Source organism: Aureobasidium subglaciale (genome assembly GCF_000721755.1).
Source record: "Aureobasidium subglaciale EXF-2481 unplaced genomic scaffold scaffold_2, whole genome shotgun sequence".
NCBI classification, from domain to species: Eukaryota; Fungi; Ascomycota; class Dothideomycetes; order Dothideales; family Saccotheciaceae; genus Aureobasidium; species Aureobasidium subglaciale.
The window spans coordinates 864,558-890,052 of record NW_013566993.1 but is presented as its reverse complement, the minus strand read 5'-3'; the positions used below and the strand labels follow the sequence as shown (position 1 = coordinate 890,052).

Here is a 25,495-nt window from a genome sequence, read left to right as displayed (position 1 = left end):
GATGATCTACTCAAATCATTCAGCGCATCTGTAAGTCATCTCAACTCAATCTTGGTATCTGGATGTTTTGTTGTGTGAATTTGGTTCAATACACGTGGGTCGTTGGATTTGGTTATTTTTCGACTTGGACACATCCCGGATCCACCCCATCTCAGCTGCCTTCGACAATCTAATATTGGCAAGAAAAACAAAACCATTGTGCACAGACTAATGTCACTATGTACGTTCTACTCATGCTTATCGCCATAATACATCTTCCCATCATCGGTCCACTTCTTTCCAATCCTTTCCGCCTCTGTCACACTCAGACCCAACTCATCTCTCTTGTCATCTGTAATTCTCCCCCATTCGAGCAACAGTCTAAACATATAAATTTCCATGTCCTCTTTCCTCAACACTTTGTTGGCCCATTCACGTCCAGAATCGGCGATATATTGACCCTGTTTGTCGTGTCCAGGTAGCATGATCCTTTTCCCGTGAATCTTGCCTTCAATGCCCATGAAGTAGACCAGGGTAGCCCAGAAGCCATGACCTCGAAGGTCGAGCGGTACAAAGTGAAGCCATGGTGTCAATCTGTCATCCCACCATTCACGGAACAATGCCGCTTTGAACGGTAAACTCTGCGATTGCAGGAATGGGATGAAGCGACCGGAGAATGCAGCTCCGTCGAGATCGAGCAAGTAGCGGTATGACCAATGTGTTTGGAAGTCTGTGGGAGCAACCATGGGCGCAAAGTGCTTCTCTTGGTCTTCGCAGTCGATACCGCCGCATCGTATGATGTGTTCTACGAGTTTGACGTCTACTGGTACGCGTTTGACGAGCTCGGACGCAGGAACGTCCACATAGGCAAGCTTCTTGCGTTTGTTGGCAAAAGGATAAGGGAGGAGGATTGGTTGTGGCGGTATGGCGGAAGCAACATTGTTGGCTAGGTTCATGAAGCGCTGTCGGCTCATGCCTTTCCAGACACCGGTGTTGGACGAGACGCCCTCAGAGGTACTGCCACGCCAGAAGAGCGTTCGCGTCTTCTCGTCCCATGAGAGGTCAGGGTGTTCGTCGTTGGGATCGTACCTTACTTTGTCCACGTAGTTCCATGCGGATGGGTACAGAATGTCGTTATAGCCGTGTACCTTCGACTGCGAAAAGACAGGGTACAGCTCGTGTGTTGCTTTAAATGCTGCTGGCGATAAATAAAAACCGTGCAGATTAGCGAGATCGGGTTGATGGCAGATGTCTGCACTCGTCGTCCAATTGGACAAATATCCTCCCAGTGAGTGTGGAGCCAAGCATGTCGTACACAGATGGGTCGTGTCCCATTGTAGTGAGCTACGCGCCGCAGAGTTGGGTGGGCAGCCAGACACTCCAAACTCGTCGAACGTTTTCTGCCACGACATCTCTCTGAAAGGTGTGATACCGCTAGATTCTTCTGGCAGTGGCTTCCAAGCGTCACCCCTCTTCTCGCTGAATGAGTTTTGTGCGTTCTTGTGAAGGCTAGTCTTCCCTTTGGCAGCCTGTCTTCTCGCTTCAACGTCTTCGTATGGAACAGCAACACGGCACTCATCGTTTACGTTGAAGCCCAAATCCATGTCGGGCAAGAACTCGCTGAAGTGGCTGATCATATCGACGATACCATCCAGCATCCATCTATGCGTACCCATCGCGTTGGGACTGATCTCAGCCCTGCCGTTGCGTATGCCGATTCCAGTAACATCATTCCAAGGATTGGATGTGGCTTGCCATGTCCTTTCTCTGATCTCTGGTGGGCTTAGAGTCCAAAATGGTAACAGATCTTCTTGGATCTTGTCAAACTCATCGATTACTAAAGAATTACGTCCGATCGCGTATCTGTACCACTCATGGAAATTTGGTGGAGGACTTCTCCCATAGCGATACTGGTACTCGACTACGGCGGCTGTCAGGTTAGCGCTCGAATATGCTCGTCTTGAGTAAGCTTTATGAGTGTCGCTTGCTTCGTGTATGAGTAAGTCGATGGGGTGATAGGCAACATTAGTAGAATGTCCAAGCCAAATTAGAAAGCGGATACAGAATATCAAGACAATGAGTCCGACAAGAGAAATTGGCGTGTCCGAGAACATTCCACGGCTCTGACGGCGATGATCTTCTGAGATAACCTGAGTATGTATGAGCGCGATGAAAGCGATCACAAGGCCAAAGAATGATATCAGAGTTGATGTGTCGGCATCTGGGGGAAATGGGGGAAGTGTATGCCAGGACCAAGTGGTAGTTATCGAGCAAGATGCGACAAAAAGGAGAACAGAGACGGCCGAGATCATACCAGAGTAGAAGATCTAAGTTGGTTAGCACATTTGAAATTTTTCAAACAGGAAAATGAGAGACTCACTGTAATGCAAGTAGACAAAGCTACCGTACAACATAATACGGCCAATTTGATCGTACGCCAAACAAAGCCACGGGGAATTTCGAGAACCCAGAACCTATCCTCGGGGACGGCGAGAAACCAGATGATCCCCCAAACACCAATAGCGGAAGCAGAAAGCAGACATGCCCAGCCGACAATGCTTAGAGATCTGGCAGGTGAAGTTTTGCCAGTGTTGGGGTATGAACGTATAAGAACATCTAAACAGAAAGAAATAGAGAAGTCGAGAGCCAGAGCAATGCGTTGAATCGTGATCATCTTATCGTTGGTCGTAGGAGTGCAGATGTAAGTGGAAGATAGACCCTCGCTTCGATGCAGAACAGTCGCGCTGGAGAGGCCAAAAAGAGCAGTGATGACGATATAGCGATAGCGATTGGCAGCCCATGAGACCTCCAGAAGTTCGTACATACTTAAGTCAGAGTTGTCTCCAGTAGGGGTCACTTTGTGTCTTTGATATACGCAGAAATCGACGACAGCAAGACCGAGGGGTATGAATTCAGTATAAGCAGAGCCAACACATTGAACGTCTCTGATCAGACGTCTTAGGGTCTCGGCACGAGCGCACAAGAAGATTACCAAAAGCACGAAGCATATTCGCATCCGGCGTACACTGATCTGAGGACTATGCACATGTGCGAAACTGGGCGACACCGGTGAAGGTGGGGTCGACGGGCCATCAGATGTGTTCTCCTCTAATGGTAGCTCATCGTAAGAAGATTTGCTTGATCTGACAAGATATCGCGAGAAGCCCAATAAAGAGGCACCGATCGCACCAAGAATCAGACCAATAACATGTAATGTACGGCCTGGGAAGAGTAAGCCGTGTGTTGACGAGAATATCAAGTCAGGGGCGCATTACCGTATGCGAAAGCCTCAGCCGAGTTCAAAGACCAAAGACAGGAAGCGATAGTCAGAACGACCAAGGCATATTGTTTCAGCGACTCCATATCGACAAGGGGTACTGAGTTTTAGCGCAACGGGTATTTGAGATGTTGCAGCAGATGGAAAGGTCCGAGTACCAGCATCATGAAGATCGGAAAATATGAGTTAGGTTTATGCGACTCCGGTATAGCAGTCAATGGAGCGATATCATGGCCTGTTGCACTGGTAGGCGCTCGACACGGGGCAGAGACGCGACCTGCCCTTTTGTCGCAAGTCGTCACCAAGAAAACAAGCACGCACGGTCCACATGGGTCAGAGTCCGGGGTTGGAAAGCTTAAGCCCGAGATTTTGACTGCAACTTTTTGGGCTCTTTTCGAGCTCCGCCACTTTTTCACCTCTAGCAATCCCGCTTATATTTGATCCGGCGACTTCAGTCGCAGCTTCAACATGGGTAAGAAGGCCATGTACGACTCTCCTGCTTCTTTTCCCGCTGCCAAGTCAACTCACTAACGCCTTCCAGCGATTCGCGCATCCCGGCCCTCATCCGCAATGCCGCTCAGGAACACAAGCGCGGCTTCTTCGTCGTCGTCGGTGATCGTCAGAAGGATGTCATCGTAAACCTGCACTACATCCTCCAGACCGCCAATCTCAAGGCAAACAAATCCGTCCTCTGGGCGTACAAGAACAAACTGCTAGGCTTCACCAGTCACCGCAAGAAGAGAGAACAAAAGATCAAGAAGGAGATCAAGCGCGGCATCCGTGATGTCGATAACGAGGACCCCTTCGAGCTGTTCGTTTCGACCCAGAACATCCGCTATGTCTACTACAAGGAGACGGAGAAGATTCTCGGAAACACCTACGGCATGTGCATCCTGCAGGACTTCGAGGCCATCACTCCCAACCTTCTCGCCCGTACCATCGAAACTGTCGAAGGAGGAGGTCTTGTCGTTATGCTCCTCAAGGGTATGAGCAGTTTGAAACAACTCTACACCTTGTCTATGGACATCCACTCGCGCTACCGCACAGAGGCCCATGGCGATGTTGTCGCTCGTTTCAATGAGCGCTTCATCCTGTCCCTTGGTAGTTGTGACTCGTGCTTGGTCATCGATGATGAGATGAACGTCCTGCCCATCTCAGGAGGAAAGACCATTCAGCAGTTGCCGCCTCCGGATCCGGAAGCTCAGGGAAAGACTCCCGCTGCTAGGGAACTCGAGACCATCAAGGAGAGTCTTGCCGACACTCAGCCCGTCGGGTCCCTTGTCACTCTGGCCCGTACCGTCGACCAAGCCAAAGCTCTGCTCACCTTTGTGGATGCTATCGCTGAGAAGACTTTACAAAGTACCGTCACCTTGACCGCTGCTCGTGGTCGTGGTAAGTCAGCCGCACTCGGTGTGGCCATTGCCGCTGCCGTCGCACATGGTTACAGCAACATCTTCATTACCTCGCCAAGTCCCGAGAACCTGAAGACCTTATTCGAGTTCGTCTTCAAGGGCTTCGATGCCTTGGGCTATCTCGACCACGTTGACTACACCATCATCCAATCTACTAACCCTGACTTCAACAAGGCCATCGTTCGGGTAAACATTCACCGTCAACACAAGCAGACCATCCAGTACATCCAGCCTCAGGACGCATATACTCTCGGCCAAGCAGAACTCCTGGTCATCGATGAAGCTGCCGCAATCCCCTTGCCACTGGTCAGAAAACTCATGGGCCCTTACTTGGTGTTCATGGCTTCGACCATCAACGGTTACGAAGGTACTGGCCGCTCTTTGTCACTCAAGTTGATTCAACAGCTCCGTGAGCAGTCTCGCGGAGGCTCCAAGGCTAGTAACGAGCAGGTAGCCGATCGATCCACAGGAAGGTCTGCCAAGGACGAAAACCAGGTTGCCATTGCTGGTCGCTCTCTTCGCGAAATCACTCTCTCTGAGCCGATCCGTTACGCCCAAGGAGATTCCGTCGAAAAGTGGATGAACCGTCTCCTTTGTCTCGACGCTACCCTCCCTCGCGCATCAACAACACGTGGCTGCCCCCACCCAGATCAATGTCAGCTTCTGTCTGTCAACAGAGATACTTTGTTCTCATTCCACCCAGTCTCGGAGAAATTCCTCCAACAGATGATGGCGCTGTACGTTGCTTCGCATTACAAAAACACCCCTAATGACCTGCAGTTGATGTCTGATGCTCCTGCACATCAACTGTTCGTGCTTGTTCCTCCGGTTGAGGAGGGTAGTAACCGCCTTCCCGAGCCTTTGTGTGTCATCCAGCTAGCTCTAGAAGGTCAGATCAGCAGAGAGAGCGTTATCAACAGCTTGAGTCGTGGCCAAAGAGCGGGAGGTGATTTGATTCCTTGGTTGGTCAGTCAACAGTTCCAGGATGAAGACTTTGCTGGACTTTCTGGCGCACGTGTTGTCCGTATTGCCACACATCCCGACTACATGAACATGGGCTATGGCAAGAAGGCTCTCGAGCTCCTTACCGACTTCTTCGAGGGCAAGTTCACATCTCTGTCTGAGGAGGATGGACAAGCTGAGGCTGGAAGCGAGGGTATGGTCCGTGTCACAGATGCCGAACTCGAGAACGCCAGCTTGTTGCAGGACAACGTCAAGGTTCGCGACATCTCGACTATGCCTCCGCTCTTTGCTCGTCTCTCGGAGCGCAAGCCTACCCGTCTGGACTACATGGGTGTTTCATACGGTCTTACCTCGCCGCTACACAAGTTCTGGAAGCGCGCCAACTTCGTGCCTGTCTACCTCCGCCAGACCGCAAACGATCTTACCGGAGAGCATACCTGTGTTATGTTGAGAACGCTTGACGGCGCTACTTCTTCGGACCCTGCTTGGCTCGGAGCGTACGCCAAAGATTTCCACCGCAGATTCCTCAGCCTTTCGTCCTACCAATTCAGAAAGTTCACCAGCGTCCAGGCTCTCAGTCTCGACGAGTCTGCCAATGCCGGCATCAAGCTCGATAGCAGTGTCCCCCCCAAACCACTCACCAAGAGTGACTTGGACGAGTTGTTCAGTCCTTTCGATCTGAAGCGTCTGGATAGCTATGCGAACAATATGCTGGACTACCACGTAATTCTCGATCTGTTGCCAAAGATTGCCGAGCTCTTCTTCACAGGTCGTATCAAGGGTGAAGAGGCTGTCAAGCTCAGTGGTGTGCAACAAGCCTTGTTGTATGCTATCGGTCTGCAACGCAAGACCCTCGAGGACCTGGAAAAGGAGCTCGGACTGGGAAGCAGTCAACTGCTTGCTATGTTCGTGAAGGTGATGCGCAAGATGTCAATGCACTTCCGTGGCCTGGTTGAGGGAGCTGTTGCCGAGACTATGCCTAAGGGTATTGGTGGTGGCGATGCTGAAGCCGACAAGATCGATGGTGAGGAGGCACAGCGATTTGCTCCTCTTCAACAGACTTTGGAAGACGATCTTGCCGAGGCTGGCGACGAGTACATGGCCGCTGAGAAGGAGCGTGCTCGCGCCATGATCGATGCGCTTCCTCTGGACAAGTACGCGCTCGGAAATGCTGAGGCCGATTGGGACGAAGCTGAACGCCAAATCCAGAAGGGCGGAGGCCGTAGCGGAAAGAGCACAACCGTCAGTGTCAAGTCGAAGAACGCACCGAGCAAGCGCAAGGCTGGAGAAGCGCTTGAAGAGGTGCAGAAGGAGGCTGCCAACATTGATGGAAAGAAGAGTAAGAAGGGCAAGAAGTCAAGGTAAAGGATTAAATGAATTGCATAGAGGGCGGAGTTAAGGGTGTACAAAAGGACGTATCGCCATGGGATTGTTGAGGGGAAATATCCAATCTGTATTTGTCGTGTTCCGAATTTGAAGATATTCGAAGACATAACTTGAAGTGCTTTAGAGAGACTTTGTCATCCACAAGTGAGGCAGTCGTGTTTGTCGGTCCCGGAATTTAAAAGCGCACCCTCCGTCGCTACAACCGCATCCTCCACAATCAACCTTCACTTCCGTCTCACAACCAACGCTTCTCAACACATCGTTTCCAACAAGATCGATTCTGTATAAAATCACTAGACTCACACATCTCTCATCACCAAATACAAGACTACACAATGGCCGAACCGCGGTATGGACACGTCCAGAAGATTTGAGCCACAACATACACAGACTGATGGCCTATCAGTGGCGCATGGGGTAGACCTCGTGGAGGAGCAGCACGCACACCTCAATCCCGATCTTCGAACGCCTCGCCCGCTCCTACATCTTCGGCTGCGGCACCTGCGAAGCCTGCCGCATCACCTGCTCCAACTCCCGTGCCTGCAGGCAACGTCTGGGCTGCCAGAGCGGCAGCGCAGAAAGCTCCTGCTGCGCCAACAAAGAAAGAGAAAAGCACTCCTGCTGCGACGCAAGCGAAAGAGGAAGGCTCACTGAAGAAGGTCGAGCAGAGCGGTAGTGCTCCCATTGGAGACCGTGAGCGACATTCACACTTCGAACGAAACAGAGTCACTGACGCATTACAGCGGCCTGCATGGGCAACGGACAAAACTTCTTCGCCGAACTGGCCAAACAGGTTGCAGCGCTCCAAGCTAAGGACGCACCCCAGAAGGCAAAATAAACACCACGACAAAACGAGCTTTCACCAAGAAACACACAGTGACGATACCATACACGATCTATAATTCCAGCCACCCTTCCACACCCAAGATGCCCCCATCGTCAGCGCTCGGATCCATGGACCAAGTTTTGATCGGACGCACCGATAGTTGCGACCTCCACCCTGCCTCCCACATCTCGATGCCCGCCCAGCCTATCATAGCCGCATTGTCTGTGCAAAGCTCAATGGGTGGAAACCACAATTCGACGTGCTGATAGCCTCTGACGTCGAGGAAGGAGCGCATCACATGGCGCAAGAAAGAGTTCGCTGCCACACCACCCGAGACGACTACCGAACTGACCTTGGCAGCCTCTTGAGATGGAAGGGAGGACAAGTACAGTAAGACGCGCGAGGCGAGATGCTCGAAAGCCACACGCATGACTTCTCTGGCCATGTCACGGCGCTCATCGTTGGAGAGTTGACCAGGCTGGCGCAAGCGTCTGGATATGGTGGAAGTCTGGTGATCGAATTCATACTTCACAAAGCGTTCAATGCTGCTCAAGAGACCCGAGAAAGAATAGACCATCTTGCGACTGCTACTGCCGTTCTTGCTTTCGGCTAACGGTGCACCTAGACCCCAGCCCCATTTCGTGACTCTTCGTGCGAGCTCAACGTCTCGCTTTGCAGGTGCTGTGTAGTGGTAGTCCGATGCACCTCCAGGAAAGGCGAATCGTTCAAGTGCCCTCCCGTAAGGAGGTACAACCAGATGCGGCGGCAGGATTGCTCGCGCGGCCTTGTCCAGACAGTCTCCAAGAGCAATGTCGCCAGTTGTGGCTAGTATCCTATGATCTGTCAAGCCAGTAGATTCGATCAACATAGAGTGGCCTCCGGATACAAGGGCGCTCAAGAAGGGAAAGTTCGGGCCAGAGGCAGGACGCGATTCGAGTGCAGAAACCAGACGCGGAGTCAAGGCGTGGGCCTGCATGTGATGAATGCCTAGCACGGGGATGTCCCAAGCCACTGCTAGTGCTTTACCAGCGTCCAAACCAACAGACAGGTTCGAGCGCATACCAGGGCCTCTTGTAGCGGAGATGAAGTCCGGCTTCATGCGCGAGGTGGTTCCATGGTACAAGGTGCGGCGAGGGTCCGAGTCCACTTGGGATGGGGGCAGATGGGTCAGTGCTTCTTGCAGCAGTGGCGCGAGTGAGGACTGATGAGACTCCAGAGCGACGACAGGGTGGATGCCATTGTAGGCGGCTGTGTTGGCAGTCACTTTCTTGTGGAAATGAAGCGTTGCCGAAGCATCTTTGTGTTTCTCGACGATGGCAACCGATGTGTCATCGCACGACGTCTCTATAGCGAGAGTCAGGAGGGTACGACGGTGCAGTGCAACTCCATAGGACCTGACAGGAGGGATTGCGCGCGTGAAGGTACGCAAAGGCGACAGCATCAACGTGCGTACGTTTTGTGACGTTGGTCGAACAAACAATTTCAAGATTCGAGAAAGTCGATTGCCAGCGGCTTCTGGACCCTGAATGGTTCGGTAGATGGCCTTGGCTGCAGATGTCACCCGCATGGAAGCAGCGGGATGACGCGATTGAAAGCGGCTTCCTGCACGCGGCTTCCTTGTTTCTCGCCAAAGCTTCGCGGGCACTTCTCTGCACGCGCCGTTGCCTAATGCTCGCAGTGTCCATCATTCCGCATGGGCTGATATGTACCTTGCACATCCTGGTCAGACGCTCCCATGGCTTATGAGCTGCCGTCCAAGGAGAGGTTGCGTGAGATAGCAGCTCGTCAAGATGCCAAAGAGAAGGAGATCAAAGAGGCTCGCGCCAGACGCTTGTCTACAAGCAACCAGTCGCCAAACGAGCAAGAGGCTGCTGCCGAAATCATCCAAGTCGGTGACGATCAACACTCGATGTTGTCAAGTTCTGATGCTGAATCCGACCAGCGCAATTACCGTGGTTATCGCGAGCGTAGAGAAATGCGTGGCTTAGGCTTGTCTGCCTCTACAAGATGGGTTGATGTATGTTATAGCGTTACCTCTATTAGTGCGTAGGTATCTAACGTGTCACAGGCTGTCAAAGAAGGTAAATGACCATGGACTCACCCTACAATACCTCACTGCTCATGTCCGAGTAGCCCGTTACCGCAATACCACCCAACCCATGTCTCGCGACGAGCGGGTCCGACACGCATCAACCCATGTCTCAACTCCAGGCAACCCGGTGGCTCGCGAGAAATGGAAGCGTGCAGGCGATATTGCAAAGCATGCAGAGAACGACGATACCAGTTCCGACGAAGACTTTGGAGACATGGATCCACAAGACCGCGAAGACTATCTACGGCGCAAAAGAGAGGCCAAGGCCGAACGAGAAAAGATGGCCAGGACTATGGGTATAGAATACTTTCTTGAGATGGTAGGTGTGCAGGCTGTCCTGCCTTGTGCTCCGGCTTACATGTCTGTAGGTCGACCAAAAGCACCGTTATGGCTCTTCGCTTCGCAAGTACCATAAAGTATGGCAGGAGAGCGACACGAAAGAGAACTTCTTCTACTGGCTGGACTTTGGCGGAGGCAAAGACGTCGACCTTCCAGAACGTCCGAGAACACGCCTGGACGAGGAGAGAGTCCGTTACTTGTCCCGAGAAGAACGTCAGAGATATCTGGTCGAGATTGATGATGATGGTTACCTGACGTGGGCGAAGAATGGTCAACGCATTTCCACATCGCCCGATTGGAAAGACTCTATGGATGGCATTGTCCCAATCGATGACAAAACCACGCCTACGTGGCGCAACACCAGCGGCCGTCAAGATTTGCCGCCATCATCGAGTGATTCTGAAAGCGATTCAGATGTTAGTGTAGGCAGCGGCGAGGACGCATCTCGATACGTGAACCAGGAATTGCATGATGCGAAAGGTCTAAGCAAACTCAAGCATCTCTCCGCTAACACCATCATGAATGATCTTCTTCGGTTAGTCTTCTGATCGCCCTGAAACCACACTCACCACTAATAAATGTCCAGCAAAACCACCAAGAAGAACACCTGGATCTTTGTGGCTGACACTTCATTCCGACTCTACATTGGCATCAAACAGTCAGGCGCTTTTCAGCACTCTTCCTTCCTAAAGGGCGCCCGGATCCTATCAGCAGGCTTAATCCGCATCAAGCGAGGTCAACTTAGACGATTGAGTCCCTTGTCCGGACACTACGCACCACCAGCCAAGAGCTTCAGGGCTTTCGTACATAGCCTTAAGGATGCTGGAGCTGACATGTCTCGAGTGAGCATCTCGAGGTCGTATGCCGTCCTTGTTGGTCTTGAAGGCTACCTCGGTACTAAGCGCAAACTGAAGAATGGAGAGCAAAAAGTCAAAGACATGATACATCCCGAAGAAGCTCGACAGCGCGAGGAAGCGGAGAAAGACAAGAGCAAGAGTGCCCAAAAGGAGCGAGAGTTACTCGAGGCGCAGGCGAAGAAGGAGGAAGAGGCCAAGCGGCAAAGCAGCATCACTGAGCGATTGAAGAGCAAGCTGCACATCGGCGGCAATGGCTCGAAAGACGATTGATGTGGTCTTCTACTCACTGGCGACATGTCCTCATGCTCTTCTACGATTAACGATAGCCATGAATGCAATGTCCTGAACGAACTATATGCACTTAATAAGTTCTACACTGCGAGTACTTGCTCGGTGGTCACTGATCCAGGAGCTTCAGACCTTGAAACGTCCAGTGGCATCTCGGGTGGAGCATCTTCTGCCTTGCGCTTGGCTTCCGGGGGTACGCTGAGCTCGGCGTCATCTGCTTTACGCTTCAACGAGGCCGTCTCCTCTGCCTCCTTTGCTTCCACTTTCTTCTCCTTCTTGGCATGGTTGCCTCTTTGCTTTCTCTCCGATCTCGTCTCTTTCTTGCCGAAGCTGATCTCAAGTTTCTCATCCACCTCGCGAGCTCGTTTGGCAAATTCTTCATCGTATCCCATAATCTCGACCAGATCGGTGTAGCTCTTTGCTTGGTTCATGGGACGGTATTCTTTTGCTCTGCCAGGAATCATTTGACCGAGAAGGTATTTTGTGTTGCCCCATCTGTTTTCGACTTCCAAGGCGGTTGTGACATACTCCTTGACCACCTGATCCCAGGGTGCCATGCCACCATCCTTTTCGGCGCGGAAGCATGAGGGATTTGTCTCGGCAGCTGTCGCGATCATGGCACCGTCGACTCCGTATTCTTCTGCTAGCTTCAGAGCTTCGTCTCTGCTTGTTACATCGCCGTTCATTAGGCATGCGACGCCTGCTTCGTGGCAGATCTCGCCGACCATGCGCAGTTGATCGCGGATGGCGCTCTCGCGTGGTCGCATGGGTGTTGTGCGACAATGCAATGTGAGACCAGTGATACCTGTAGCAACCAATCTTCGTACGAGTGCTGCCGTGTCCTCGGGGTTCTCCAGTATGCGGATCTTGACACTGATGCCGATCTCGAAAGGTGTTCCTACTTCCTTCACCAGTGCTTCGAGGATGGCGACTAGCTTATCTGGCGTCTTGAGTAGAGCAGCACCCATACCTCCGAGAGTACTGAATGGCTTGGGGCATCCTGCGTTCACATCGATGCCGGCCACATCTCCAGCGATCAGTTTGGCAGCCGCGACAGCTCTTTCCGGGTCGGAAGTGCCGATTTGGTGGATCAGTTGGCGACCTTCGCGCGAAGGATATAATCGGTATATGACGCTTTCGCGCTGTGAGGGGTTGACGTCCGGGTTCTTTGAGCCATTGGACGAGAGGCGGGTGAAGTCGACGGTATTTGTGACGGTGTTGACACGGCGAGTGGTGCCGATGAGGGCTTTATCGATGGTCTCAGGACCTGTTATCCGGAATCAGTACTCTGCTGCTGCTGCTGGAAGTAGCGCAATGAGAAGGAGACATACCCCATACAAGGTCAGCGCCATACTTCAAGGCCATCAGTCGCGATGGGCATTCTCCGCTGCGGACCATTGGGGCGAGGACGACTTTGCCGCGGTAGTCGACTCCATTCTTGGGGATAGGGACTCTCTTCGTCATGCTTCCTGTCATGATTTGTGTAAATGTTCGTAACATCCCATAACTTTCTTCGAACAAGGCATGAGCCACTGGTCATCGGGAAAAAAGTACTCGGAGGGTCGAGACCCTTAATGCCGAGAGACCCGTACGTGATTGGCTCGGGGGTCGAGACTTGCTAGACACACCTTTCCGGGCATCACTCAATACGTGTACAGTCAAAACTCGAGGTCTATTGAAAATGATTGTCTAGTCGGTCTTCTGCTTGCGTCTATCGATGCCTTCGCTCATCAGGATCGCCACATCCTCGGCCGTCTTCCCCCTACTTCTCACTTCTGTCTTCTCCTTGCCCAGGTCTGTACCATAGGCAACCAAGTCATACGTTTTGGCAATGCCACTGAATATAGCTTCTTGATCTTCAAAGCCGCCATCTTCTGCCAGTGTAGCACCGATTTCTTCCATTTCACGTACCCAGCGATACGCCTTGGGCGGCATTCGAGGCATGGAAGCATTGGCCAGATCAAAAGTCTTTGGACTGTATTGCTGCAGGTGCTGCTGTAACTCCGGGAGAACCCCGAGACGGTGGGCTGTCGTGAAGGATTGGATTGCTAGTCCAGTGAACCCTTTTGTCAAGGCTGCAAAGCTCATCTTCAGTCCTGATGCAGCGCCGATCTGATCTGAGATGTGTCTAGCTCCTAGTACGTTTGCCAGATGGGCACCGCTGCGTTCTGCATCTGCTAACTGATGCGGCCCGGACATGGGCATACTCGGCCTCTTCCACGATGTGAGGATAGAAGGGTCTGTATCTTTGGCCATCAGACTCGGGGCGCTGCCAATGACAGCTCCGTCAATGAACCTGATGCCATCCCTATTGTCAACTTGGAGAAGCTCGCTCATAGTCCTGGCCAACTTCGGCGATGCCGCGTTCATGTCCAGATAGTACAACGGAACGTTTCTCTCGGAGAACGAATCAGCTCTGCTGGCTTCCAAGATACGTCCAGCTGTTGCCATGGCGTCTCGCGGAGGTACAATCGAGATAATATAGTCTGAGGTTGCTGCTAGTTCTTTGTCCGTCGAGATCAACTCTATTGACGCCGATTCGGCTCGAGCATGTGTATCTTGACTATGTCCTCATGTTAACATCATCTCGCCATAGCTATCCCACTTAGGAGAATGATCATTGACGTGCCTTCGACCAGTGATGTTAGTCACCACACGATAACCATTTGCTTTGAGCAGCTTGGCGATCCCGAGTCCCATCTCACCAATCGAGAGGACGCCTACAGTAGCGAGTGGAGGAGTCATCTTGATATCGACCTTTGTCTCCGACTTGAGATGTTCAAGAGATGATAATGCATCGATGATAATACTCGTATCAGTCACGCTCGGCGTGCCTCACCAGACGCCGAAAGGTGAGCGGGGTGTTCTTGCCGCTTCGATGCAACGTCATGCCCGATTCGGATACAGCAGCCGACAGCTACTTCCATCTTTCGAATCAACACACATCGTCGTCAATCGTACTTGCTATGTCTCCTAAGCTTCTAAATATCCGTGCAGTCAGCTACCCTATCCGCTCTCGCATCTGCTTCAATCGCACCATGGCGACCGTCCGCTCATCTATAAGCCATGAAGAACGCACCGCCCAAGAACCACGAGAAGCACGCTTGGAGCCAGTAATTGTTTCACGTATCGATGCCGTCAATGATACTGTTCGTCTTATTCGTTTGAGTGCTATGAAACCTGACCATAAGCTAAAGGTATATCATTCTGGAAAATTCACCGGTCCACCACCTTTTGAGAGCATATGACTAACAACATTTACCAAAGTAAAGTTCCTACCAGGACAATGGCTAGACGTCTTTATTCCTTCTCTATCCAAAGCTGGAGGCTTTACCATAACTTCGATACCCTCAGACCAAGGCCAACCTACCCCTCAACGACCAGCCTACTTTGAACTCGCGATACAAAAGTCCACCAATCCTCCTGCTCAATGGCTCTGGAAACCGGAATCTGAGATCTTGGATGAGCAGATTATTGTACGCACAGGTGGAAGCTTTGTTTGGCCACCCCCAGGAATCAATATCGATGAGATTGAACAAGTCGTCCTTGTCGCAGGGGGTGTAGGCATCAACCCCTTGATCTCAATCTTTGCACATCTGATGAGTCTTCCCAAACGGCCGAAAAAGGTCAGATTTGTGTATGGCTCTAAGGTCGAGGAAGGTCCGATCGAAGCTTCACGTATTCTTTTCCTGACCAGAATCATGGAACTGATCAAGAAGCAAGAAGAAGGTGATGTACAACTGGACTTGTTTCTTACCGCAGCGTCGCAGAAACAAGTCGATGAAGCGAGAGGACTACCTGAACATGTCAAATTAGGAAGGATAGGGAAAGATGACTTGGAAGCCAGCGTTGGCGAGGACCGCGGGATCAGACAAGCGACTGTAGCTTACATCTGCGGACCCCCTGCCATGACCGACCAATTCGTCGACTTCTTGAGCACAAGAGATGGCATGGACAAGCGTAAAGTGTTATGCGAGAAGTGGTGGTGAACTCGCACACTTGTGCTGCCAGCAGCCCCCTGGCCCTTAGATCGGATACCGATCGAGTGATGAGGTTTTGATCGACCTCTATGTACTCTATCATGTCTCACTTTGGCGACATTCCATGGTATTAGATGCTCAATTTACTGTGGAATATCCTGGACAATCGCATTGAACAGAGCTTATACTGAGAAAAAATCCTACATACTGGAAACACCCGCCCGCTCACCAATCGACATCGACAGCTCATGGTGCTGCTCCTGGCATTGGCGCCAAAGGACTATCAAGACCCATACCATGATTGTCGAACACACTTCTCTTCCTTGCTAGCTTGCGACCATGCATACCGTTGAGGTAGTTCGTGGCATATGTCCTACAGGTGAATGACGTGCTGGAGCTTGAAGGAGCGATATAGCTTGTCACAACTTGAGTCACAGTGATATAGTTGCCACCTCCAGCGGTGATGGTGACAACACCTCCATTTCCTCCTCCACCAGTACCGCCGCCTACCGAAACTGTGGCGCCTGGTGCAGTCGAGACTACAGTGCGCTCCGAGACTGATACTGATATGGACACAGTCGTCGTGGTGACCGTTTGCGTGGTTGGCTGGTAGACGACGCTAATCGCCGTGCTGACACCGTAGGTTGAGACTATCGTCTGTCCATTGGAGACAATTGTCGATACAGCAGTAGAGAGGGCGTAAACCGTCGATCCCGGCCCGGTTCCAGGTCCAGTGCCAGGTCCAGTGCCAGGTCCAGTGCCAGGTTTAGTGCCAGGTCCAGTGCCAGGTCCAGTGCCAGGTCCAGTGCCTGGTCCAGTACCTGGTAATGTGCCAGAGCCCGTTCCAGGACCAGTTCCCGGGCCTGTACCTGGCCCAGTTCCAGGCAATGTCCCAGGTCCGGTGCCTCCTCCAATGGCAACAGTTGTCGCAGGTCCAGCGCCGGTGCCTACCGCAGATCCCGGACCATAATCACCATTGTTTCCATTACCACCATTTCCAACTGTGCTGTTGCCCGAACCAACTGATCTCGAGAGAAGACGGGCTGAGTCGACACCAGGCGAAGTGACATTAGTGTAGCCATTCTTCAGCTCGCAATTACCTGCGCCCAGGGTCGCAAAGAAGGAAATGCCCAAGCATGGACTGGGAGAGTTGAAACTCATTAGGTTGTACATGTCGCAAGCATCGATGCATGAAGCAAGAGAGCTCACGTTGGTAGTGGACAGAGTTTGATCAGTAATGTATCTTCCGCACCCAATCTCATAGAGTTGACCGAAGCTGTCGGTGAATATTTGGCTGTTCGACGAGGGGCAAATTGGTGTGGCAGAAGATCCACTGCTTGGCACAGATCCAGAAACGACAACGGTCGTAGTTGGAGAGCCACTAGGTCCGCCGCTCACGATGGGCGACATAGTCCCACTCATAGACATGAAAGAGCTTTGGGGTGCGACACTGAAGCTGCTGAAGTTGGAGCCGAACAGTGTACCGCTCCAGCCAAAACCCTCTGGGGGACAAATACCGGGAGTGGGGCAAGCAGTAACTGTCTCTGTAGTGAAGATAGTTGTTGTTCCAGCAGATCCAGATGCCTGTGCAGAGCATACGTTGCCATTACCAGTAGCCACTGAAGGAGACTCAATACCGCCACCAGGCACAACCGTAGGCGTCAAGAAGCAAGTGAAGCACAAAGACCCGGAGCCCGTACTATCAGTACCGGTAGCCAGACTACTGCTAGGGGGAGTGCCTGTTGTCGTGAGCGTACTGACTACGGTAACGGTAGCGCTGGCGGGATAGGCTGTGATTGAGTCAGTATCGATGAAGTGGGAGACGATAGAATGTGACTTACAGGTAGTGATGGTGACCGAAGCACTAGCAGTGCCACGCGAGATGCTCGATGATGAGGAGATGCCAGGATCAGTAACTCCCGCACGCACAGCGATGATGAAGTTTGGATCAGACACTTGAGTGCCGGTGAAGGTAGATTTCATCTGACAAGCAGAGGCGAGTGTGTCGTAGACCACACCGATGCAGCCTACGGTGATGTCGCAGCTTGGCAAGCAGCCTGAGACAGAAACAGCACGGAAGGGACTCGAGAGGTCTCCTCCTTGAACGTCTAGACCACAAGCGATGGTGTAGTTGTTTCCGTTTGAGTCGGTGTAATTCTGGCCATCAGATGCGGGACATGTTGGCACGGGAGGAGATGAGGTGGCCACCGATGAGGTACTAGACGCAGTGCTTGACGGTGAGGCAGAGCTAGAAACTGATGAGGTTGATATGGTGGAGCTTGGCAGTGTTGAGGCCGTGGGCGACGATGTAGCGGCATCAGTTGATGTGACTGGTACAGGAGGTAAGAGGGTCGCTGCGACGTTGTCGGGATCAGGTATGGTGCCAGTGATCTCACTAAACAGCGTACACTCGTCGCCCTTGTAGTTGACGCCGACACAACCTGTGGTGTCATCGCAAAGATCGAGACAGTCCGTGTACGACGGCTCAGTCACACGCTTCATGATGCGGAACCTATTGATGCCATTGTCGTTGTCGATTGTAGTTCCCGTGTATGAGTTTCCGCAACCAACGTCAAAGTTTGCGCCTCTGGCATTGGAACAGGTCGTTGGCGTGTCAGAGTTGCAAATGTTGTCTACAGTCGAGGGACATGGCGGAGCGACGTAGTACACGATTGAAGGGCTTGCAGAGGTAGTCGTCAATTGCAGCCTTGATGTTGTTGGGGAAGAAGGCGATGTACTGACAGAACGTGATGAAGACAAGGACGAGGAGGAAGAGGATGCCGGAGGCAGGGATGAAGACGAGGAGGCAGTGACAATGAGACTCGAAGCATCAGCAGAAGAGCTATGCGAAGAAGACTCGGTAGCGTATGTGGACAGGCTGTCAACAGGGGAAGTGCTCGGAACTGAGGTTGTGGAAAGGGCTGATGAGATGCTAGAAGTATTGCTATGAGCGACGAAAGCCACAACAAAATTGGAAGGAGCCGAGGAGACTTGGCCGACCACGTTCTTGAAGTGGCAAGTACCTGCAGATGCACCTTCGAATGTGAAACCGACACACCCTGGTGTGACATCACAAATGGTGAAGCAAGCCGTGAATCCTCCGCCATGAACTTCAGTGTTGTTGAAAGTGTCGATATTTGTGTCCGAAGAGCAATATACGTGGTAATCAATCACGTTCTCGTCCACGTATATAATGTTGTTGGCCTGTGGGCAAGTCGACGCCTGTGCACTCGGACGAAGCGTTGCAGTTTTGGGAGGAGTGGATGACAGAGAGCTTGTTGACGTTGCAGCGTTGGTTGTTGATGTGCTGGAGTCATCCGATCGGACCGCAACAGCTGCAAAAGTGTGACCGTCGTACTCGAGATCTCCGGCACCAGCTTGTAAGAGACAACTACCAGCTCCGTTGCCTCCGACATGAGAGACGCCACTACATCCATCTGTCCTATCGCACAACTCAATACAAGCCTCGAAGCTATCAACAGTCTGGCTACCCTGATCAAGATTCTTGGCAGTAAAGGCAGAGCCACAGCTGATTGTGTATGATACTCCGTTGTAGTCAGCATAAGTGCTGCCGTTGTACATAGGGCATAGAGCCGGAGAAGCTGAGGCGGTAGCTGAAGATGATACAGTCGAAGACACAGAAGATAGCGGCCCAGTGTAGGGCACCGAGAGAGGCATGGATGATGTGGATTGTCCCATGCCAGGATTGATGATACTGCCGCTGATACTGATCGGCGAAGACGACGTCAGTGGTGCCGTACTGGTAGGAACAGAAGACGGATCCACACCGACCGGCAGTTGATAAACCTTGATTGAGTTGATCTCCCAGTACGCTTGGGTGAAATTCCGCGGATAGTTACCCACATAATCAACGCAAGAGTCATAGCCGTTCCTACCAGGCGACAATGGACAGTCTCCAAAGCTTGAATACGCCAATCCAGCCCAGGCACCACAAAAGTCAGTATTGATGATGATACTGTGATTGGCAAAATGGCTGTCAATGTCACAGGAGCCTTGGAAGTTAGCCATCGGTAGTCCGAACTGCGAGACATCTGGAGAACCATCGGTGACACTCGAAGGGATGCGCTCCCGGGGAAAGAACCAGACACGGACATATGCCGAGGTCCACTCTGTGATGTAGACTCCACCGCCAATATCACTAAGTCCTTTGCCATAGTTGTTGGGCGTAGCAGTATCGTTTGCAATGCTTCCACATCCAGAGTTGTCGTTTGCCGCTGAATCGCAATTTGAATTCGTGAATAACCCGCTTTGTCCAGAACCAGCAATAGTGCAATTTGCATCTGTGTGCATGGAGATAGTGTTTGTCATGCTAGTGTGTACACCTTCGATGATATCTTGAATTGTTCAGCGGGGGCTATAGAGCGATTGTTTCCTCTTAACTGACCTATCTCGCCATTAGATGGCCAATCTGGTCCAAGCAGCCAGAAAGCTGGCCATGTTCCACAACCGTAAGGCATGTGGTTGAGATCCAGAATGAAGAGGCCATGAGTATAAGTGTTGTCACTGATAAGCCTGACAGCTGGTCTCCCTGGTCCGCCACTTGGCCATTTGTTTGTGGTGTCGACACTAATGGTAATGCTGTCGTCGTTCGTGGTCGCATATGCATTCGTGTTGGCCACTGATTCGTTTACATATCTAAGGGCAAAGGTTAGCTTTTGGAACTCGTAAGCGAGATTATACTTACTGAACGTGGCCGTACGTTGGATCGTAAGACTGCGAAGATCTTAGTGCTCAACCCTGGCGTTCTTCTAAGGGTAACCTACGTTGTAAAAATTGAACTTCCTGAAGAAAATGCTGGGTTGGTAATCATCGACCAGCTCGTATGCTCCCGAGCCAGGAATACCACCACCAGTGAAATAGCTTGCACCGGGTACACTTTGAGAAACCGCAGAAGAGACAAGAGAAAGGAGTGGCAGAACACCGATGTTGGATCGGGACGCCATGAACGGCATTTTTCCCGCGACTTCGAGATAGATTCGAATCGTGGGGAGAGAAGAAGACTTGCCTTGCTACATCAAAGAGCTTACACATGGAAGAGACAGGCCATCGAGTTGTTGTGATGGCCGCAGAACATTCCTTCTACATCAACCACATTCCTCGATGCTTAGCAGGCGCGGGAACCAGGCATTGGCAGATTGCGACCACATTCCCAAGGGTCCGTTGTCTAACTATACGGCAGCATTGACGATGAGTGCAAAGAGCCACGAGGAAACACGAAGTTGACGCGGATGCTAGAGACTCGGCCGATTTCGGAGCTCACATAATTCAAGGGTTTGCACAAAGTTTATGAACAAAAACATGAATGCTTTGCAATTTCAGTCCTACGTGATAGCAAGGGAGCAAATGGCAAAAGAACAGACTATTGAAACGAATTCCTCTTATCTACCACCAAATTAAGGATACTCAAAGATTGCCACAGTATCGGCGAAACCATTGGCATTCGAGATTGCTGGGACGAGGTCCACCGAATCGACAGTGACCAGATTGGACGAACCCACAGTGTTGACCGCATACAGGTAAATACCCTGGCTCTGTTCAACACTGACCATCTTTTGTTGACAGTTGGTGGTTGCCAGACATCCAGAGTCGTAGTTGTTAAAGAACGAATACATTCCAGCACCGTAGGCGAAGATGTATGTACTGTTGAAGATGCGCAGACCCCAAGTTTTGGGGCAGTTGACAGTGAAACAGTCAGAAAAGGTCGGATCGTTCCAGTTCGATAAAGGAGGATAAGGCGAGACGGCGTTTGGGTTATTCTGCATATAGCTTTCAGATTGTCAGCATGTGTGTTTAGCTTCAGCAGATATGTCAAACTTACGCAGTTTCGGACTGAATGGCACTGATGTAGATCTCCTTCGCAGAGGCGATCTGGTAGTTGTAAAGCATACTATGCTCGAAAGAAGTGCCCAACATCCACATCGGACCCTGACTCTCGACCAAGACTCCGCGACCATTCCAAAGATTGATTTGGTCATGATCAAGCAAGTCCATTTCGTGATCACTGACCCAGCCCCAGTTGTTGGCCATGTACATAGACGCGGATCGCGTGATGTGAAGAAGCAAGAATGCACCGTAGCATTCGGGTTTCGGTGTGGTGGGCACATTGGGTGTCTTGCGACAATTGTATGATTGCAGCTGAGTACCATTTGTGCCACCGATACGCCAGTGGACGTCGAACATTGCTGGAGTCTCACATTAGCAAAGAATGTAGGAGAGATACGAAAGATCACTTACCTGCGGATCCTGGTGAGGATTGCGCAAGGTTCCACTCCATCATGATTGCGCCTGGAGCAGCACCCAAGGTCTGAAACATGATTTCGACGAGTTCAATATCGCCAACTTGTCCAGGAACACCAACTCTGAAAGCGACCTGGGGGTCATTGGCGTTGCTGAACTTTGGTGCAGTGCCGTCCACCATAAAATAAGGCCAAAGCTCACCTTGGACCTTAATTGGTATGGGGAAGTTGATAGTGTCTCTGATGACATAAGCACCATAGTCGATGTAGGCAATCTGATCTGGCTGGATGGAGTTCAAGAAACTCTGTAAGCATGCCGTGTCATCGGTGACACCGTCACCAGCACATCCATAGGTCTTGATGGATATGAAGCTTTCTACCGGAACACCCTCATACTGCGGTCTTGAGCGTGTAAAGATATCTCCGTCCGGAGTGAGCAAAGAAGGAGACTTGGGAGCCGGATCGACGAGCTGTTGTACCCGGTCGAACCTGGCTGCAGGTCCGTAACAAGTAAGATTGTTTTCTTCGTAGGACGACTCGTACGCAGTGTAGACTCTGCCTTGAGCCCATGACGCAATTCTCTGGTTTCCTTCAAGAATCGTGACATTGCTAGGAGAATGCTGGACCGCGATTGGTGTATCCACAAAGTTCACGTTGTCTAGAAGGAATGTACCGGCGGAAGTGGGGGTTGAGTTGGTGGAGAATGTTGTAAGGACGCCAATTTCGACATTGTTCATGGTCGCATCTTGTAAACTGATCGAGCCCGTGGTTATGATGTCTCCGCCTTGGGTCATATCTATACCAATCCTGGCGTTGTTGATGACGATGTCCTTGTAAGCGAACAGCCAGTTCCAATTCTGATAGATCGCAGTCTGACAATTGTTGAAGGTCAAATTGCGACAGGTGAATTGTTGGTTGCCAGAGAAGAAGCCGATAGATCCACCATTGAAGATGAGATCTTCCAGATACAACGCCGACCCATTGTCCATGAAAATTCCCTGTGAGTGGTTAGCATCGGGTTATGGGACAAGAATGTATTATGGACCTACCATTTGCTGGTTGTCGTCACCTCCTTCGGTCATCTCGAATACAATATTCTGCAGCGATGTTCCTTGTGCGACTTGCCAATGCAAGCAATGCGCGGTACCAGGGGGGATCTGTCGAATGTCCAGAACAAGATTTCGAACCTGACGCCACATGTTGTTCTGTGAAGAAGACTTTTAGCATGTACCAAGAACGGAACATCATCGTGCTTACCTGATTGGCGTACCAACTATATCCATAGGCCAGGTAAGGATCGGCGTCAAGCAACGCGATGCCGTAAAAGTTTGGTAGACCCAAAATCACAGGTAAGTTGTTCGCATCACCAATAAATTGCGTGTAGTACAGCATAATCAGTGGCCGGCTGATGGCATAAGTACCAGGCGGGAAGTATACAATGGCCGGAGCAGTAGTCTGCGAGTCGCAGGGATAGGCACACCTATTGCCATCGTAGGTCGCATTGTTGATAGCATCAGTATCGTCCGTGATTCCGTCGCCTACAAAGTGTCAGCCAGGCTGTTCTGGAACAGGAACAAAGCAAACTGACCTTTTGCACCATAGTCCATGACGTTTCTCCACACAACGTATGAAGAGTTTGAGCCATACACGACCTTGCCTTGTCTGGTAATCTCAGACATCCAGTAGGGGGCTCCAGAGCCATAACGTTTCACATGATTCGTAGTATGGAGCGGAGCTTCATCTTTCGATTGGGCATTGACCTAAGTAGAGACATCAGTACAGGAAGTATCAAGATAGTGATGACAACCTACGAAATCTGATAAGAAAATGCACAGCAATAAAGCGACAGAGGCGAGCAGAGAGGGAAGTCGCATTCGCGCCATCATCTCTGTCAATGACGAGAACGGAGATACTTTCGAGGGCCAAAAGATGAAGCAAAGCCAGACATAGTCCGGGTAGCAGGGTAGGTGGAAGACGTGTGTTTACTATGCCAGTGCGCGTAGAGGAATGAGGATTCCTGCCGCAGGTACTCAATCGACCAAGCAAGGAAGCATGGCTTCCCAAGCAAATTCCTCGCAAGATTGGCCAAGAAGAATAGACCGACTAGTTCCTGGAAAGACCAAGTCTCTGTTCCTTGGTCCTCGCCTCATTTCGCGGGCCTAGAGAGGGATCGAAGAGCGAGTTACCAAAGGAATCAGGATTTCCACGCTGTTGCTTGGTCTTGTCCTGATCTTTTTGGAGTTTATGGGCATCATAGGCAACGATATCATCCTGAACAAGAGTGATTTTGGTGGGTTGTCTGCGAAGCATGCTGACGAGGTAGATGGAAGTGGTTGTTGGTTAGATTGGTCGAAAGATGGTGTGTAGGAGGCTTGAGATCTCTGTTAAGGAGTCTTTGAAATTGAGAATGAGATTGGATGCCAACGAACACGACGAAGAGATCAATTAGCAATGTTGTTGTTTCGGGGGTGTTGAAGGGCTCCGCACATATACGGAAACGCACAGACCAGATGCATGGCCAAGATTTGGGATGTCCATTGTCCATCATGCGGACAGCGACATTGAATTTCTGCTCTTAGCATAACCGCACATCAACATGTTCAAAAAGCAACCGCTGACGGCCGTGTCATGCGCAAGGCAAAGATGCCCTGTCAGCCTCCGCGTGCAGTCGGCGCGCTACCGCAGCGACCTCAATTGGGCTGACCGTCAGAGAGGCCAGGAAAAAGGCTCCAACACCTTGCGTACGCTCCAACACTGCTTCCAGTCACCGCATACTATGGCTGACCCTATATAGCGACCAACCCGGCTCCCGAACATACTTCCACACCACACAATCAACCCGCTACTGGTCGCTCACGGCAACAGCGCGCTGCTCAGGTCTCAGAGGAGGTCCGCATGCTGAACCGCGGCAGCACAGCCGCCACCGTTTCCGGCGGTAACAACAGTATCTATCCTACCACACGTTCCAAGGATGTCGACCCGGAAGCTGTCGGAGGATCCGGCCAGATGGGAGCCAACGACTCTGCAGCCCGCGAAAGTGGCCTCACCCAAAGCCCGGGTCGCCCCATTCGTGCAGGTAGAGCACGCGACGAGTCGAGATCAGAGCATTCTTCAGGTGTCGCCGTGCAAGGTGGTGCAGCAGTTTCGAGAAACTCAAAGGGACGCCAACAAGAGCTGGTCGAGGACGAGGAGGCACTAGACGAGGATGAGGGCAACGACGAAATGAGCCCCGACCCCATGGGCGAATCCACAGCCAACGAGCTCACTTTGCTCGAGCAATTCGACAAGCAAGAAGTCACAGCCGTATCTTTCGAGCCAGAGACAGTCTCTCGCGACGAGTACCTCAAGCTCGGCCAGGGTGGTGCCACTATCGCTGCCGGAAACTTTGCCGGTGTCATCGAAGATCGCATCAAGATTGTCGCCGAAGCCACACAGGACGACTTCCGCTACGCTCCTGACATTGCCAAACGCATGATCAAGGGCGAGCTTGTCTCGTTCAAGGACGAGCAGGAAAAGGCAGATGTCCTTGCAACGGTCAAGAAGGAAGGCTTTCAGTTTTCCGCTATCTCTTCTAGCAGTCAAGGTGTCATGTTCGACAAGTTCGTCCGCGGCGCATACCCGGATCCCAATGCCTTACCACACAAGAACAAGATCTTGAACGAGATCGCCCGCACAGTTTCGCGCAACTCCACATATCTGAACAAGGACTCGACCAAGCTTCTTAGAAAGATCGGTAGTCTTTTGCCCTCAGAGGCCGCTGCACGTAAGCCTGCCGCCGCACCCAAGAAGTGATCACTTGCTGGCTTGTATAATAGAAATGTATCTTCTTGTAACAATTT

The 25,495-nt window shown here is 51.5% G+C and overlaps 11 protein-coding genes across 11 annotated transcripts; 5 read left to right on the top strand and 6 right to left on the bottom strand.

The window, feature by feature from the left end:
- Positions 1-68: 68 nt before the first annotated feature.
- AUEXF2481DRAFT_36337 (glycosyltransferase family 90 protein) lies at positions 69-3,513 on the bottom strand. Its single transcript, XM_013492012.1, has 3 exons — positions 3,255-3,513; positions 2,360-3,201; positions 69-2,306 (listed from the first exon to the last, which is right to left on the bottom strand). Exons 1-3 carry the CDS (start codon positions 3,340-3,342, stop codon positions 228-230), a joined length of 3,009 nt encoding a protein of 1,002 aa, XP_013347466.1. The 5' UTR covers positions 3,343-3,513; the 3' UTR covers positions 69-227.
- Positions 3,514-3,659: 146 nt separating this feature from the next.
- Positions 3,660-7,349, top strand: AUEXF2481DRAFT_36336 (uncharacterized protein). The gene is made up of 2 exons (XM_013492011.1): positions 3,660-3,741; positions 3,798-7,349. The coding sequence occupies exons 1-2, from the start codon at positions 3,725-3,727 to the stop codon at positions 6,994-6,996; spliced, it is 3,216 nt and encodes a 1,071-aa protein (XP_013347465.1). The 5' UTR covers positions 3,660-3,724; the 3' UTR covers positions 6,997-7,349.
- Positions 7,175-7,998, top strand: AUEXF2481DRAFT_389733 (uncharacterized protein). Its single transcript, XM_013492276.1, has 3 exons — positions 7,175-7,366; positions 7,424-7,676; positions 7,761-7,998. Exons 1-3 carry the CDS (start codon positions 7,353-7,355, stop codon positions 7,917-7,919), a joined length of 426 nt encoding a protein of 141 aa, XP_013347730.1. The 5' UTR covers positions 7,175-7,352; the 3' UTR covers positions 7,920-7,998.
- On the bottom strand, positions 7,438-9,439 carry AUEXF2481DRAFT_36335 (uncharacterized protein). The gene is made up of 2 exons (XM_013492010.1): positions 7,761-9,439; positions 7,438-7,710 (listed from the first exon to the last, which is right to left on the bottom strand). The coding sequence occupies exon 1, from the start codon at positions 9,408-9,410 to the stop codon at positions 7,914-7,916; it is 1,497 nt and encodes a 498-aa protein (XP_013347464.1). The 5' UTR covers positions 9,411-9,439; the 3' UTR covers positions 7,438-7,710; positions 7,761-7,913.
- Positions 9,440-9,607: 168 nt separating this feature from the next.
- AUEXF2481DRAFT_389783 (uncharacterized protein) lies at positions 9,608-10,466 on the top strand. The gene is made up of 3 exons (XM_013492275.1): positions 9,608-9,731; positions 9,786-9,860; positions 9,912-10,466. Coding segments are annotated over exons 2-3 (441 nt in total). The 5' UTR covers positions 9,608-9,731; positions 9,786-9,858; the 3' UTR covers positions 10,351-10,466.
- A 1,036-nt stretch (positions 10,467-11,502) lies between these two features.
- AUEXF2481DRAFT_1844 (uncharacterized protein) lies at positions 11,503-12,895 on the bottom strand (the record flags this gene model as incomplete). The annotated part of the gene is made up of 2 exons (XM_013491757.1): positions 11,503-12,686; positions 12,751-12,895. 2 exons carry the CDS (start codon positions 12,893-12,895, stop codon positions 11,503-11,505), a joined length of 1,329 nt encoding a protein of 442 aa, XP_013347211.1.
- A 213-nt stretch (positions 12,896-13,108) lies between these two features.
- AUEXF2481DRAFT_1843 (uncharacterized protein) lies at positions 13,109-13,870 on the bottom strand (the record flags this gene model as incomplete). Its single annotated transcript, XM_013491756.1, has 1 exon — positions 13,109-13,870. The coding sequence occupies one exon, from the start codon at positions 13,868-13,870 to the stop codon at positions 13,109-13,111; it is 762 nt and encodes a 253-aa protein (XP_013347210.1).
- Positions 13,871-14,089: 219 nt separating this feature from the next.
- AUEXF2481DRAFT_389924 (uncharacterized protein) lies at positions 14,090-15,527 on the top strand. Its single transcript, XM_013492274.1, has 2 exons — positions 14,090-14,616; positions 14,692-15,527. The coding sequence occupies exons 1-2, from the start codon at positions 14,308-14,310 to the stop codon at positions 15,406-15,408; spliced, it is 1,026 nt and encodes a 341-aa protein (XP_013347728.1). The 5' UTR covers positions 14,090-14,307; the 3' UTR covers positions 15,409-15,527.
- A 3,670-nt stretch (positions 15,528-19,197) lies between these two features.
- On the bottom strand, positions 19,198-19,949 carry AUEXF2481DRAFT_55172 (glycoside hydrolase family 16 protein; the record flags this gene model as incomplete). The annotated part of the gene is made up of 2 exons (XM_013492102.1): positions 19,198-19,754; positions 19,805-19,949. Coding segments are annotated over 2 exons (702 nt in total), but the record flags the coding sequence as incomplete, so codon positions are not given.
- An 864-nt stretch (positions 19,950-20,813) lies between these two features.
- On the bottom strand, positions 20,814-23,542 carry AUEXF2481DRAFT_45926 (glycoside hydrolase family 55 protein; the record flags this gene model as incomplete). The annotated part of the gene is made up of 7 exons (XM_013492087.1): positions 20,814-21,186; positions 21,239-21,602; positions 21,655-22,654; positions 22,706-22,861; positions 22,914-23,194; positions 23,245-23,416; positions 23,468-23,542. 7 exons carry the CDS (start codon positions 23,540-23,542, stop codon positions 20,814-20,816), a joined length of 2,421 nt encoding a protein of 806 aa, XP_013347541.1.
- Positions 23,543-24,252: 710 nt separating this feature from the next.
- AUEXF2481DRAFT_1839 (uncharacterized protein) lies at positions 24,253-25,448 on the top strand (the record flags this gene model as incomplete). Its single annotated transcript, XM_013491755.1, has 2 exons — positions 24,253-24,397; positions 24,451-25,448. The coding sequence occupies 2 exons, from the start codon at positions 24,253-24,255 to the stop codon at positions 25,446-25,448; spliced, it is 1,143 nt and encodes a 380-aa protein (XP_013347209.1).
- Between the last annotated feature and the right edge of the window lie 47 nt (positions 25,449-25,495).

Bases quoted from the DNA above. Each gene is read 5' to 3' on its own strand.
- AUEXF2481DRAFT_36337 (XM_013492012.1), bottom strand. From the start codon at position 3,342: ATGGAGTCGCTGAAACAATATGCCTTGGTCGTTCTGACTATCGCTTCC. The intron at 3,202-3,254 runs GTAATGCGCCCC...TACTCTTCCCAG, and splicing joins GGCTGAGGCTTTCGCATACG to GCCGTACATTACATGTTATT. The intron at 2,307-2,359 runs GTGAGTCTCTCA...TAACCAACTTAG, and splicing joins CTTTGTCTACTTGCATTACA to ATCTTCTACTCTGGTATGAT.
- AUEXF2481DRAFT_389733 (XM_013492276.1), top strand. The intron at 7,677-7,760 runs GTCGAGCAGAGC...GACGCATTACAG, and splicing joins AGGAAGGCTCACTGAAGAAG to CGGCCTGCATGGGCAACGGA.
- AUEXF2481DRAFT_36335 (XM_013492010.1), bottom strand. From the start codon at position 9,410: ATGCGGGTGACATCTGCAGCCAAGGCCATCTACCGAACCATTCAGGGT.
- AUEXF2481DRAFT_389924 (XM_013492274.1), top strand. From the start codon at position 14,308: ATGCCCGATTCGGATACAGCAGCCGACAGCTACTTCCATCTTTCGAAT. The intron at 14,617-14,691 runs GTATATCATTCT...ACCAAAGTAAAG, and splicing joins AACCTGACCATAAGCTAAAG to TTCCTACCAGGACAATGGCT.